The sequence below is a fragment of the Felis catus genome, chromosome B2 (assembly GCF_018350175.1).
Source record: "Felis catus isolate Fca126 chromosome B2, F.catus_Fca126_mat1.0, whole genome shotgun sequence".
NCBI lineage: Eukaryota > Metazoa > Chordata > Mammalia > Carnivora > Felidae > Felis > Felis catus.
Genome location: NC_058372.1, coordinates 67,523,395 through 67,537,865, shown reverse-complemented (window position 1 = coordinate 67,537,865; position 14,471 = coordinate 67,523,395). Strand labels below are relative to the sequence as shown.

Below are 14,471 nucleotides of genomic sequence, written 5' to 3'. Positions count from 1 at the left end.
CCGAGTGCCTTGGTCGAGGGGTCCGTGGAACCTTCGAAGTAGTTTCCATCCCAAATCCTACATAGTGTATAAAGATCAGAGAGCGTGGGGCGCCGGGTTCATTTATGGAGCGGAGACGCGAAGACAGGGAGCAAAAGAGGTACCCCAAATCGAGGGTCCTTGGGCACCTTCGGGTGACCCTTTCGGGGCGTTCCAGGACCCCCTTTCTGTCCCCCTCCCGCCGCAGCGTGGACTACGTAACCTAAAGTATGCAGGAGTACTGGGGAAGGATGGAGCAAGAAAGGAAGGGAGCGCTAAACTCGCCCTTGGCTAACTAATGTCAAGGTCGCAGTGGGTCAAAGAGGAGGTAGGTGACGCGCACGGATCTGGAGGAACCCCGTGGGTGAGGGGAGGTGTAATTTTCTTTTTTAACTGCACTCAGGAGTTAAAGAATTGGTCTTTTCCAGGAGGGTGGGAGGGGGGCAGTGGGTGGAAGGAGACCAGTTTCTTAAGACCTACCCCCTCCCCCCCCCTCTCCCCGCACCCGCTCCTCCGCAACTGACTCATTTTCATTCATGAGCTTGAAGTGAGGGAATCCTTGCGGACACGTAGGGGCGGCCGCTTTCAGACATTTATGTCTGAGAACGCTCAATGAAGCACCGACCTTAGCGTTCACGTAAATGTTTTGGCTAAAAGGAGAGAAAACTTTTTTTTAAACATATGGACGGAATGCCTGGCGGGCTGGTAGAACTGACCGTACGTTCCGATATCCCGACGCGACGTGATTCATTCTTGCCGCTGAGTCAGGCAGCCAATAGGTGGCGCTCTCGACCCAGACAAAAGCGCTTCCACTTCTCAGTTTTTGTGTGTGTGTGTGTGTGTGTGTGTGTGTGTGAAGAGTTCAGGAATTAAAAAAAAAAGTCTGAACGCAGCTTTTTGATGGTTGGATTGTCAGTCAGCCTTTAACTCTTCGCGAGCACGACTGCCAACTGAATTGGAAATTATTGTAGCAAAGTTAAGGCCAGCTGATGGGAACAATGGGCTAGCCTCACCTCCTGCTTTTCACTGATGGGTGAAGAGGGTTAGAAATGTCAAACAGCTGTTAATTAGGGAGAAAGAAATTGCTGGAGTCCTTGAATCTTCTGAGCAGCGCCAACATTTTAATCTTGGCCTCATAAAAAGGAGCTCTGGGCAATTTGGCACGCCTGCTCATCAGACATTTAAAACGCAATTTACACTCAGGCCGAGGAAAGATGCCCTAATGCATTGTGCCAATAATTTGGAAGGGCATGGTTGGAGCTTGTCAGTTTCTTTTCTCAAAGAGGGCTTGACCTTTGGCTCATTTTTGGATTCCCAAGCAGGACTTCGTTTTTCAAGCAGCCTTGCCTGTTGCCTTACAATAACTTATGTACTTCCCAGTCAACTCTCTTTTTATGTCTTGCCTCTGGCAACTTCCCAATTCAGCTCATTGCTAGTAGCTTTTGTCTATGGATTGGACCTTAGAATATTATAGAAGATTCCCTTCTGCCAACATAGTTAAGCACCTACTATGTGCTGGGAATCACGACAGATGAATAAGACTCTTTGTGTTTAAGAAATTAGTAACCTAGTTACAGAAGCAGGAAAAATCAGAATAGAATGTATTCTCCTGTGGAGGATATATTCTCGTAATCTTCTGGATTAAGTGGACAGTTAAATGAAAATATTAATTATTATTGGGAATTTTTATTAAAAATCTCTTGGGCAAACAGATGAGAGTGTTTTGTCTCTTCTATTGCCTGTTTTTTAAAATTATATATCTTAGAATTGTTATCTCCTCATTTTGGGTAAAGGATTTATCAGATGTGAAGAGAACACAGCTAGCAGTAGGGTCAGGTTTCAGTTGGGCCTTACATATTTCTGTATAATCCATTTCAGACCTTAAAGAGCTGCATATTGGTAGGCAGAACAAAATGAAGAAAAAAAAGAGAGTAAAAGAGGTTTATTATACTTTTCCAAATTACCTTGAGACCACTAAAGTACAGTTACCTAAAGAGTTCAGCAGCTAGGAAAAAGCTGCAGGCCAAATAAAATCCCCAGCTGGAAGAGACATTTAGTTGAGTCAGGGATAAAATGACCTCTGAATTAGCCATCACCAAGGCAGGATGAAGTCATGTGGGGCCTGGTAAGGCCGTCACCCGGGGATGCTAAGCAGGACCAACCTCCAGGAAAACAGGACCCTCTTTAAACTTGAAATCCCTCTTAGTGCCATGATTAAACTGCAGTAGATGAACTTGACTTACACTGCTCCACAATAGGCCCATTATATTCGAGGCTGGGCCCTGCGGGTATTAAGGCAGATCTGGTCGGGTCCTGGCCCAGGTCCAGGCTCCAGTTCTAACCTGGTTCCGGGCCTGCCCGGACCCAGTTCTGATACGGTCACTGCTTCCTCCCGCAGATCCCTTCATGCGGCTGTGAGCTCGGAGGCCGAGCATGCGGACCAGGCTTCCCCCAGCGCTTGCCGCCCTGGGCGCGGCCCTGCTGCTGTCTTCCATTGAGGCAGAAGGTAAACTGCTCTTCCTCCCCCTTCTGTCAGTGACAATGCAGAATTCTAGAAAGGAAAAAAACAAATCAATCTTGCCACTATTGCTTGCTCTGTTTTTTTCTGTACTTCGTGTTTTCTCCGGGGGTTTCTCTCCTCTAAGAGAAACGCCCCCTTCTCCTGAGGTCTGTCCATTTTCTGGCTCTCAGGTCCAGCTCTTTCGTATTCTGTTTAATCCATTCCGTACAGTGCTGTGTGGTCTCCTTGCGCTTGTCCCTGCGGTGTGCTGTCCACACTGCCACCTACAGTGCTGCCTTCCGAGAGGACCGGCCGTCCGGGAGGGGGCGACAGCTGCACCCAGCTCTACGAACAGGATGACTCCTGGTGGTACCCAGGAGCCCCGGAGCGCGGGCACGCTTACTCGCGTGGCTGTTTACCACCTGGCTCCGGGCTGCGACCTCGGTGACAGCATGAAATAAAAGACTCCAACAGTGTCGGCTCTGCGTCTCTGTGTGTTTTGTGGGGAGCGCAGTCGTTAGGCTGACGGTGCAGGCAAAGTGAGGTGGCAGCCACACACCGCCTAGGGGATGGGTGGCAAGCCGAGATCCGGACCCAGGATGTGTTGGCGTGGCCCAGGGTGACTGCTGTCCCTGTTTGGTTTTCGGGAGGAACGTGGCTCAGGCCCAGCCCCGCGCAGTTAGCTTGGATCTGTGCCAAGGTTTCCAACCCAGGAAGCAAGTGGGAGCCAGAGGAGCCCAGCTTCGTTCCCTCCCTTATTCCCTCTAGCATCAGACCTGAGCAGAGTCTGTCAGGGGCTGGGAGATGGGTGTCGTGGCCCCAAGGTCTGTCACAACAGCTCCGTGTGGCCCTGCTTTGTGGAAAATGAAGGACCTTTGCTTATTTCAACCTCAGTTTATTCTTTTTTGTTGTGTGCCCTTGATGCCCTAATTTCTCAGTATTTATTGAAAAAGTTATTTCTCTATATTAACCCAATGAGAGCTTCTGTGTTCCCTCAAGTATGATTCAAGACCTGACAAACTAGAGTTATTGCTCTGCAAGATAAATCGGGTAATACCATAACAGACATCTTTTTTTTTTTTTTCAATAAAAAATGCCCCCTAATGGGGTTAAGGGAGAAAAGACATGCATGGGGCAGCTGTGGGGGTTTGAGAGTGGGTTGTGCTTTTTTAGAGGTTGTGGGAAAGTAGAGCTGTTTCTTGACAACACTGATATTTTCAATAACTTTCTATTGTGTTTGGTTTTCGACTTCAGGACTGCAGGTATAAAAAAATTAAGATTAAGGGAAACAAAGAGGCTCCAAAATGGATGGCCTGCTTAGAAAAGTGACAGAAACTTGCTGTTCTTCTTATCTAACTGATGCTGTGTCAATGTGGAGGCTTTTCAGAGTGGCTTCTGTGAAGTAATACGCGGATGAGGTTGCCTTTAATGTTCCTTTCTATGTCGTTGTTAGGAAGGAATTTTATTTGAGGAACTTCTGGAAGCCCTACTAAAGATATTTTTAGATAATTCACTCAAGTGGCCTATTTATTGCTCATTAAGAAAATAGTTATTTGAAAATCAGAAAGATTTGAGAATTTTTAGGAAAAGAATTAAGTTGGAAATGATGTAAGTGGAAAAAATCAATTCTCAATTGGATAATGGCTGGTTAGCAAAGTGCAGTTAAAAAGAACGTTTTAACATTGTGTGTCAACTGTACTCAACAACAAAAGGGAGAACATTTTACTATCTACATTACTGATGATTTCCATATTTCTCACATTTTATCTTTTCAATTTGGTGCAGCTCTTTCCTTTGCTTTCTTAAGCTGTGTCTTTCTTGTCTCCCAACTCCTTAGGTCAGCATTTAGTAATTATATTTTAATGGGATTCATTTTTTGTGCCTTATTCTCTAATTTGGTACTGTCAGATAGAAATATATTATAAGCCACATATGCGAGCCACATGTGTAACTTAAAGTTTCTGGTTGTCACACTAAAAGAGGAAAAAGAAACATGAGAAACTACTTCTTATAGTAAATCTAACTTAATATATCCACACAATTATCACTTTAACATGTAATCAGTTTAAAGATTATTAGTGAGATATTTTACAATTTTGTGCTAAGTCTTTGAAATTGGCTGTGCATTTTACACTTGCAGCACATTTCATTTTGAACTGGGCATGTTTCAAGTGCTTGATAGCCACATGTGGCTGGACGCATACGGCTCCTGTGTTGGACAGCACAGCTTGGTGCTAACTACCAACTAAGTGGTCCCATCGAGCCTGTGAAGAGCTAACAGAATTTGTGGCCAAGACCCTTCTGGGAATGATGGCTGGAAAGAGAATTTCTTGGAAATATTGGGGCACGTTTCAAAATTTCAACTGACCTCCCCATTTCCTGCTTTGTCATTTTGATCTTAGTTATGAAATGCCCATAATTGCTTTTCTTTCCCTTTTACAACTCATACTTGAACTGTCGTAGTCATACTATTTTTCAACCAATTTCTACTTACTTAATTTTTTATACGTTGAAGACAGTGCTCTTTTTCATATTAATTAAAAAGTTTGGCACATACTTTTTGCATCTTCTTCTTTTTTTTTTTTTTAATAGTGGCCAGTGTTCTGTATGACCTATAATGTACAAATCATTTTTGGTTCATGTATCATACGGTATATTAATTGCCATTTAGAAAATTTAACATTTCACATTTAAAGGTTAATGAGAATTAGACACCTTTCTCATTAATCTAGAATTCAAGATGAACACATCTTGTGAAAAACAGGGTTTTAATTTTAGTAAGTTTGATTTATATTTATAATTTATGAGGAGTACCTGGATATTATCAATTCAGCAGTGAGTTGAGGCCATAAGCTTTAACTGTCTTGTGTCTAGGTTAAGAGGCTAATTTATATATATATATATATATATATATATATATATATATATAATTGTATGTCTATGTTTATCTGATAATCCCGTGTCATAAAACAGACACTTTGGACTACAGAGGAACTTTCTAATCATCTATTCTAATTCTCTCATTTTCCAAATGAGGAAGATAGGCTGAGTAGCTCAGTCAACTAATGTGGTTACTTCGAGATAAGGTATAGATGAGACACAGATTTTCTCCTGGTTTAGTGCCGGTTTGCCTACACTGTTCTCTCTTGCTTAAAAACTGGTCAACCCAGTTAAAGGAAGGAACACATTCTGTAATGTGTAAGGAATAATCCATCACTTGTTTGAAATACTAACTTTTCAACTGTTTATTTTTGGTATCTTATAAACACAAATAAAATGAATATATCATGGCAAAGATCATTAAACTTATACTAGCCTTGGATGGAAGATATAAATTAATGCCAATTGCATAGAGTAAAACCACTCTTGGCATACTTCTAAAGGTTTTTGCCATTAGGGCAGTATTCTTTTCAGTGTTGTTATCACAAAGACCAGACTAAAAATCTTACTAGTTCGTCAAGATGGTATTTTAGTAGTATGTTGTCGAATTCTGCTTTATCTTTAACATATTTTGTGTGTTAGCAAAACTTACTAGACTCTCTCCTCCTACCTGTCCATCTTTCCATCCATCCATTAATCTCTGTAGAGTTGGTAAAGTCTTGGACATATCTTCCTTTTGGTTGCCATAATGAAAAGTTTTTTAAATTATATGTTAAGCTAGATTCTTTAGTTTTAGACAAAGTGTGTAAAATTAATTTGTCAAATTCTATCTATATCTGAATTGGAAATATCTGAATACCACAAATTTATTATTGAGCAGGCATCAAATAATGCTTTTTATAGATTGAAAAATGTAGAGGTATATATGTTAATAAGCACCTGTGTACAAATATTGCTTTCTAAAGTTAGTCGTTCACTCAAATATTTCCTAATCTTTACATTCAACCCAGTATTGTAGAGAGTTGTGTGCTCTGGAGTCAGACTATGGGATTAAAGGTTTGCTGCTTTTTAGTTGTGTTCACCTCTCTAAATTTCACTGACTCATCTGTGAAACAGGGCTAACAGGGCACGTTATGCTGGATTGTTATCAGGAGAAAAAAGAGACAACGTATAAAGTGGCTTGTACTCTACCTATTGCATAGCAGACACTCAGAGAATGCTAGCTATTATTATCATTCCTAAAAAGTCCTAACTCCTGCCAATTCATGAAACCAGAATATCACCAGGATGCAGTTTGCATAGCACAGCTTATTGATAACAGAAAACATTAGTCATAAATGGGAAATTACACTAGTAGAGTCGTGAATACCTAAAATTTTAGTCTTTTCATTATCAGTGTTCAGGTTTTTTGAATATATATCTGATTGCTATATTATTTATTTATAATTTAAGTTCTATTTCTCTTGGTTCAGATTCTCATTGTATGCAACTATGACTCTTTGTCATCATAATCCCTATGTAGGTAGCTCATATCTGAAATATTCCAGCATCTGGAACATTCCATCGTTTTAGGGAACATAGACACTGCTTGTGACAATGCAATGACAGTTGTGAATTATTTTTGTACAAAATAAAAGATTTTCAAAATTAATGAAAATACATTTTGCATTGATTCAAGTTGACGTGGGTCCATACTCACATCTGCTTTATTATCTTTTTTTTGCAAAACAAACAAACAAAAACGTATAAATGGACTGGCAAGGCTGAAAGGTTTCACGTGTGATAAAAGGGGCAGGAAGAAGAGTGGAGTGGGCTCTCTGTCGTACACATGCTAGCCAGCCATTCTTTCGATTCCCAAGTACCACATCTGAGTTTCTATGAACACCTTAAAAACCTCTGAAATGTTAAAGACTTTTCCCAACAGTCAATTTTTCAGTTTTTCTGGAATCCTGGTCATTTGGAAATCAACAAGGTGGGCCGCTGCTGCCCTTCAGCAGTCTTAACCTAATGTCTGCTGCTTCAGGTCAATTTCCCTGCAAGGTTGGTGGTACTGTTTTTCCATGTACTGATTTTTTTTTAAAAGCATGCTCAGGCCAGTTGCGTCTGCCTTTGCATTAAATTTGTCCTGAGCCATTGCTACTGGAACAATATTTTATAATGATATTCTTAATACCTCTTGTTGTATTAACATTTGTTGCATGCTTGTTATACTAAGCGATGACTACAGCTAAACCTTGCAGTATGATTACAGACAGCAGAATGTTGAATAATTAAACCGTGCATGTAGATTAATAGTCTAATCTCACTGCCTGTGTATGGATAGTAAGAAAATAACATTTATTCTATTGCTAGAGTATCCAATAAAAATAAAAAGCCATCACCTACAGTTGGAAGCAGCAGTTCATTAAAGCAAATGTTTGCTTATTTTGTTTTATTTCCATTAAAATGTGCTTTTAATATTACATAAATCCCTAACCCCAGTTAAATTCTATGACTCATGTCTCAAAGCTACTACTGTATTTCAATTGACCTCTATGAAAACCTAAAAGGAGATTGTAATCCTTCAAAACAGATGCAAAAATTCTGACTCACAAGGAATACTTTCAGACTTAAACACTTTAAGAAGAGTGTGGCTGAAAGTCATCTTACTTTGTTGACCTCCCTCAAGAGTAGTAATTTATAATGCATTGACCATGCACTGACAGTGAGTCAGTACAATGCTGCATGATGAGGCATGAACATGGCAGAGAGAATATCATTATAAAATATTTCTGAAACGTCTTTGTGTAATGACTATTGTACATGGAGGCTTTTGTTTATTGTGGGAAACTAAAAGCAAGTCAACATTTCATTGACACATGCATGAAGCTATATAGTTCTGTATGTAAACTATTCCTTTCTGTACTTTTCAATTATTCCTGTCATTGACTTCTCCAAGTTTTTATGCACAGTCATGTCTTCAGATTGCTGATCCTTCTTCACTGTTTTCTTTAAGTTCTATAAATAAATGTCCATAAGTATACATTGATGTTGTCTTTTCATGATTAACCATTGTTTTGTGAAGGACCATACTGGCATTTTAACCTAAAATGCCACTTCTAGTATGGAGTATACCTGCTGCAAAGGAAAATAACAGTGTTGGTTTACACCTTGCAAACATACAGCGTAGTGGTGTAAACAGGCAGAATATTAGTTTTATAGACGTCTGTATATTACTTTTTATACATTTAAACATTATTAACATCCCTATTACTACTTTTGATTACTTGTCTATGAGAACATGAATATACATTTAAATGTATATTTCCTTGTGCAACATAACAGTGCTAAATTTCCCATGATCTCTCCCTTTCATTAAAATACATATTTCATCTCTGCACAGATTGAGATGTATCAACAAAAATTAATAACAAGACAATGATGCAGAGAATGAACAAAAAACATCATTGATTCTTTTCCACATTATGGAAAAAAAGTACTATGTCACTGTTCTAAATTAACTTCTATGGTTACAAGCAGGTTGTGATTTGGCATGCTTATTCAAAATGCACTCAGCATGTATTAGATTCCTTTAATTGTTATGTGAATTGTTTGCATATGTGGTTATTATATGTGATTTCATTGTACTTGTATGTACTTGTATCCAGATATGTTTCTATTTTGCTTGATTTTGCTGGCCATTCTTGGATGACCTAGCAACTCAAGAATCAAAAGTGTTTTGTGCTGTCTTCTGTAATATGTATACTCTCTGATGTTTTGTCATATCTTGTCAGCTTTTAATTTTATTCTTATCCAACAAGATATCTTCTATATTTGTTGGAAACAAATTTATGCAAAGACAATTTTAGTAAGCTTTGCTCGACACAATTCTTTATTGATTAAGTTGACCATTTTGTGACATTGGAAAATGTAATTGATATCAACTCTCTCTTTTGCAGTTGACCCACCTTCAGACTTGAATTTTAAAATAAAAGATGAAAATACTGTTCATATGTCATGGGCAAAACCAGCTGATCCAATTGTGGGTTACAGAATAACAGTGGACTCTACAACAGGTAAGTTTTGAAATGTTGGGGTTTTAAAATAGAGACATTAAAGGTGATATAATCCAGTCTTCTCTCCTCCTTCCATTTCATTACAAGAAAGCTGAAATTTAGAGAACCTTAAGGATTTAGCTAATGTCACCAGATATTTAGTGGACTCAGGTCTCCAAATTTCCAGCTTAGTACCCACTGTTATATTTTTGTAGTGTTGAGCTTTATTATATGGTTTGCTGTGCTAAGCTGTTGTTATTAAAAGAGTTACTTTTTTTTTTTTACCTGACCAGAGTATTGCTGCTGATCTTTGATTTTATAAAGTAGAATTCTCATTTCTTGATATTTTTCTTGAATTAGTATTTTTAACATTTAAATTATCAAGTGATGAAGTGAGTTCTTATGCCTTACCCAGTGTCTTACACATTTCAGTACACAGGAAACATTCTTCTGGAATAATGTTGAGCTACCATGATGGAAGATAAGAATTTACTTTGGCTAGGTGGATTCTGTAGATCCTAGACACAGAGTCTTTAAAAAACAAACAAAAAATCTTGTGTGGGTTGTTGTCAAGAGTTATCTTTAGTGTTCATGATGTTGCCCAACTGTGGAGAACTAATCTCTATTGATTAACTTTTAGTTTTAACATGGCACGGAAAAATAACCATTGCCATTTGCACTGGCCAGGTGGTGGGAAGAAGTCTTGTCTCGCTGACAGTAGAGATGAATGATGTTGCTATAATTTAAGTTTTCTGAAACTACTAGTGATTTTAAATGCTAATTTATCAAGGAATTGGACTTTTTAAAAAAAATATGATGTGAGAACTTAAGGGGTCAAGAATTTACTTTTTCCATTTTGAATCTTTCTCCCCAAATATACTTGCAGTTAACTAATTCACTCATTCCAAGGCAAAAAGTCCGTTGAAAAACAGTGCTATCAGTTTCCATATGTTGGAAATTACTGACTCCTGTACTCCCCAAACTGGCACTGAGACCACCGAACCCAACAGAGCCCTGCTGGCTTGTCCTGTGGGGGCCCTGGTCGGTTCTGCACGTTCCACACAAAAACCAGGAATGTTTCTAAGGGTTCTAGTATACCTGTTGCCTTTATTGATTATTTATCTTTTGATGAAAATTTAATATAATAAAAAATCCTACCAGGCACTTAGTGCCTAGGAACCATTGTTCCTGATTGAATAAAGAATGAACATAATCGGGGCGCCTGGGTGGCTCAGTCAGTTAAGCGTCCGACTTCGGCTCAGGTCATGATCTCGCGGTCCGTGAGTTCGAGCCCCGCGTCAGGCTCTGTGCTGGCAGCCCAGAGCCTGGAGCCTGTTTCAGATTCTGTGTCTCCCTCTCTCTCTGACCCTCCCCCGTTCATGCTGTCTCTTCCTGTCTCAAAAATAAATAAATATTAAAAAAAAAAGAATGAACATAATCTATATACGAGTGTATATCCAGCACACTGTATTTTGAAATGTTTGATACCTGGTTAAGTCAATTCAGAAGACTATGGTTACCCATTAATGTATGCACCCATTTGAGTCCGGAGAATGCATTGCTTCCACACAGACTGCTTCTTACTACGGTTTAATTTTAACCTATAATGTCGTCTTTGAGTTGATTTTCATCCCCTACTTGCCTTTCTTCATTCTCCTCCAACACATAATTTAAAATTAAAATTATTTTTTTTGTCTCACTTATGAAATAATTTTGTTATCTGCCATTAGCCCTAAAAAACAATGGGGGGTTTTGGTTTGATATTCTGGTATATCTTTATTCCAGAGGAATCCTTGAGTCCTCAAACAAATATTGAATATGATTATAATAAGTAAGGTCAATGCCAGCCCATTTATTACATTTCAAAGTTCTGGTTTTAGAAGACAGAAGAAGATGATGTGTGGGTGTTCTGAAAAAAAAATGCATATATATTTGATTTTTTAGATTTTGAGTGTATCTGGGAATTATATTATATTGTGTCATGTTATATGTGAAAGATATTTTATTGCATTCATATTTTCCTTTCTATATTTCCAGATGGGCCTAGTAAAGAATTTACCCTTGCAGCTAGTACCACTGAAACTTTATTAAAAGACCTTATACCTGAAATAGAGTATGTGGTGACAATCACTTCATATGATGAAGTAGAAGAGAGTGTACCAGTTATAGGACAATTAACAAGTAAGCACACATATAAAGTACTTCTATCCTTTTTTATTATGCAGAAGACTTCTCCCACTTTCAGATTTAATCTGTTATGCAGAGTTACTTTGTATCAGTATTAGCAGTTCTTTCTATGATCGTAGTCATTAGTGGATGTTAATAATCCATTCCTGGTTTATAACCCTGGTCTCTGGAAGCAGCAGGAATGTTATGAATGAAAACTATTAAAAACATTAAACTTTGCCAGGCAACAATGTTAATGTCTTTTTGAAGTACATCTAAAATCTCACTAAAAATAGTTTATTTGCAAGGCATTGCTTATTTGGCAGTATTCTTTGAGCAGCTGGGCATGGACCGTACATTTGAGAGACAGCGTGTAGGGGCGTGTGGGTGGCTCAGTCGGCTGCGTGTCCCACTCTTGATTTCTGCTCAGGTCATGATCTCTCTCAGTTAATGAGATTGAACCCTCTCTCAGGCTCTGTGCTGACAGTGTGGAGTCAGCTTGGGATTCTCTCTCTCTCTCTCTCTCTCTCTCTCTCTGTGCCCCTCCTCCACTATCTCTTTTTCTCAAAAATAAATAAATAAACATTGAAAGACAGTGGTAGAAAACAACATATTTATTTTTTAAAGGAACTATTTGTAAGGGTTCATTTCTTTTTGTAATAATCAGGTTTTGATTCAGTTCAAACAGGTGGCCCAACAAAGCCAGGGGAGAAGAAACCTGGAAAACCAGAGATACAAAGTAAGTATTTCCCTTAATGTTTTTGCTTGGATTTATAGAAGTCATACTGTAATATAAAGGAGATGTTCCAAATTATATACATAGTTTGATTTTATTCCTGTGTTAATTTCTATTGGTGTTATCTAGAACAAATACAGACAACATAATAGTAATATAGGACTAGTTGTATTACCTTACATTCTGGGTTTCTAGTCAATTTTTCATTCTAGTTACTAAATATTCATTTTACTGGGAGTGTTTTGAACTGGTGCGTGTCCACTTTTTTTTTTTTGCAGGATTTTGGCAGTAGGTGAAAAACAAAGCTCATCACTGAACTTAACTCATTTCTCAAAGAGAAACTGATTGAAATAGGGATATAGGAGAAATATAAGGCTGGAACACAAGAGAGATGCCTTCATTGTGTTTGAAGAAATTCAGTTGCCATGAAAATATACTTCTCAGTCTATGTATATGTTATGTTCATCTCTAGGGCATTTAGATGACTTTAATTGATGGCAGTGTAGCTATTTCCAGTGTCTGTGCACAACATCTTTGGTAACATGTGGGTCTTGACATATCTAAAGAATAATTACACATTTTCCAGAGATGATGTTGGGGAGGTGGTGTCTGGGAATCAGTGGGGTGAGAAATTGGAATGGAGTCTTAAGCAGTTTGAAACAACTTCCCAGGTCATTCTGATACATTCTTTCACTACTAGCTCTATTATTATTCCGCTCCCACAAAGAATGCAGGAGGCAAGTTAGAGAAGAAAAAGGCATGAAAAACGTTGTTTACAATTTTCTTTATAATATACAATTAGGAGCCCAACCCCAAACAAAATAAGGTACACAGTGATCCTTGGTGCGTTTGTAATCAAACAAAAGGAATTTTATTTAGTTTTGCTTTTGCAGTTCCTAGCTTCCTTTGTCTTCTATTGCTTTGTCTGACTTACTGGGATGGACCTTTAAGGAGTTTCTTGGACTCCTAATTTACCACCTTATAAAAGTTGGATTTATGACCCAGGATGACAATAAAAGGATTATGGATACAAAGTCCCCTTTATCTGTAATTTTTCCCTACAAATAATTGTTTATCATTCCTTCTGATGCCAAATAATCCGAAGTGAAGTTTGTAGTATGTAGTTATAATGCTAATATTTTCTCCGAGCCATCAATATTTATTCTAAATCAAAGCATTATACCAAATATTGACTATTCAGTAGACTTAAGTAGGCCCATTAAATGGTGTGCAAAAATTATTTAGGCATGCAACTTGTATTTAGCTTGCAAGATTTTCCAGGACCCTTTCCTTCTCTTCCTAGCCAAATATTTCTTTTATTATCCACCAACTGACTGCAAGGACGAAAACATCTTCAGAAAATTCACTTAGTGTTGCCTTAAAAATACAGATTTTCATAAGAATCAGTTTGTTTCCCTTCTGACCACAAAGAAAAGAAAGATAGGATGTTTAGTTATAAAAGCCAATCATTGCATTTCAGTAATTTAAAGATGTAATGTGAATTTTTACTTCTGAATTGAAATGTGTTTTTCTACTCTTTGTTTTGTAAAAGTAGGTTTTAGGCTTCCAATTTAGATGCACTGAAAATTAGGACAATAAGATATTTTGACTACCTTGCATCATATTTATGCTTGTTTTGACTTGTGTTAGACTCTGTTAACCCTCTAGACGAACCCACTGCAAACTTCAGACAATTACATTATAAAATGCAGAAGAATTTTAAAAGTTTTTCTCTTTTCTTCAACTTAACTGCATCTGTTTGAATTGGACAGCAGTTGTTTTGTATTTATTGCTAAATACCAAGGAATGAAGACACTGCTTACACTCGTTTTGTACGTCTCCCAGATGTTTTGTGTAATTTTTACTTGGAGAAAAGAGGAAGGATATCATTTATAAAAATAGATAAGTTGATAGCATAAATACTTCCGTCACATGCTCTTGGAGAGTAGGTCATTTTTCTATTTATCTTTTCTTGCACGATGTCTTATATAGTAATTTAGAGCCATGTAGTTTCATAAATGCGTGTTAAATGAAAGCACTGAAAATGCTTCTGTATACGCAATTAAAAGTTTATTCTTTTGTGCATGTCGGTTGTGGGTGAAGAACAATGTGAATTCATTCTGATCAACAAAATGAT

General features: G+C 38.0%; 1 protein-coding gene across 1 annotated transcript in view; it reads left to right on the top strand.

Moving 5' to 3' along the window:
- The window catches only part of COL12A1 (collagen type XII alpha 1 chain), a 116,222-nt gene that overhangs the window by 784 nt on the left and 100,967 nt on the right, over positions 1-14,471 (top strand). The window contains 4 exon segments of the mRNA XM_019830870.2: positions 2,417-2,524; positions 9,337-9,453; positions 11,470-11,613; positions 12,278-12,337. Coding sequence (XP_019686429.2) covers positions 2,452-2,524; positions 9,337-9,453; positions 11,470-11,613; positions 12,278-12,337 — 394 coding nt within the window. The 5' untranslated portion in view covers positions 2,417-2,451.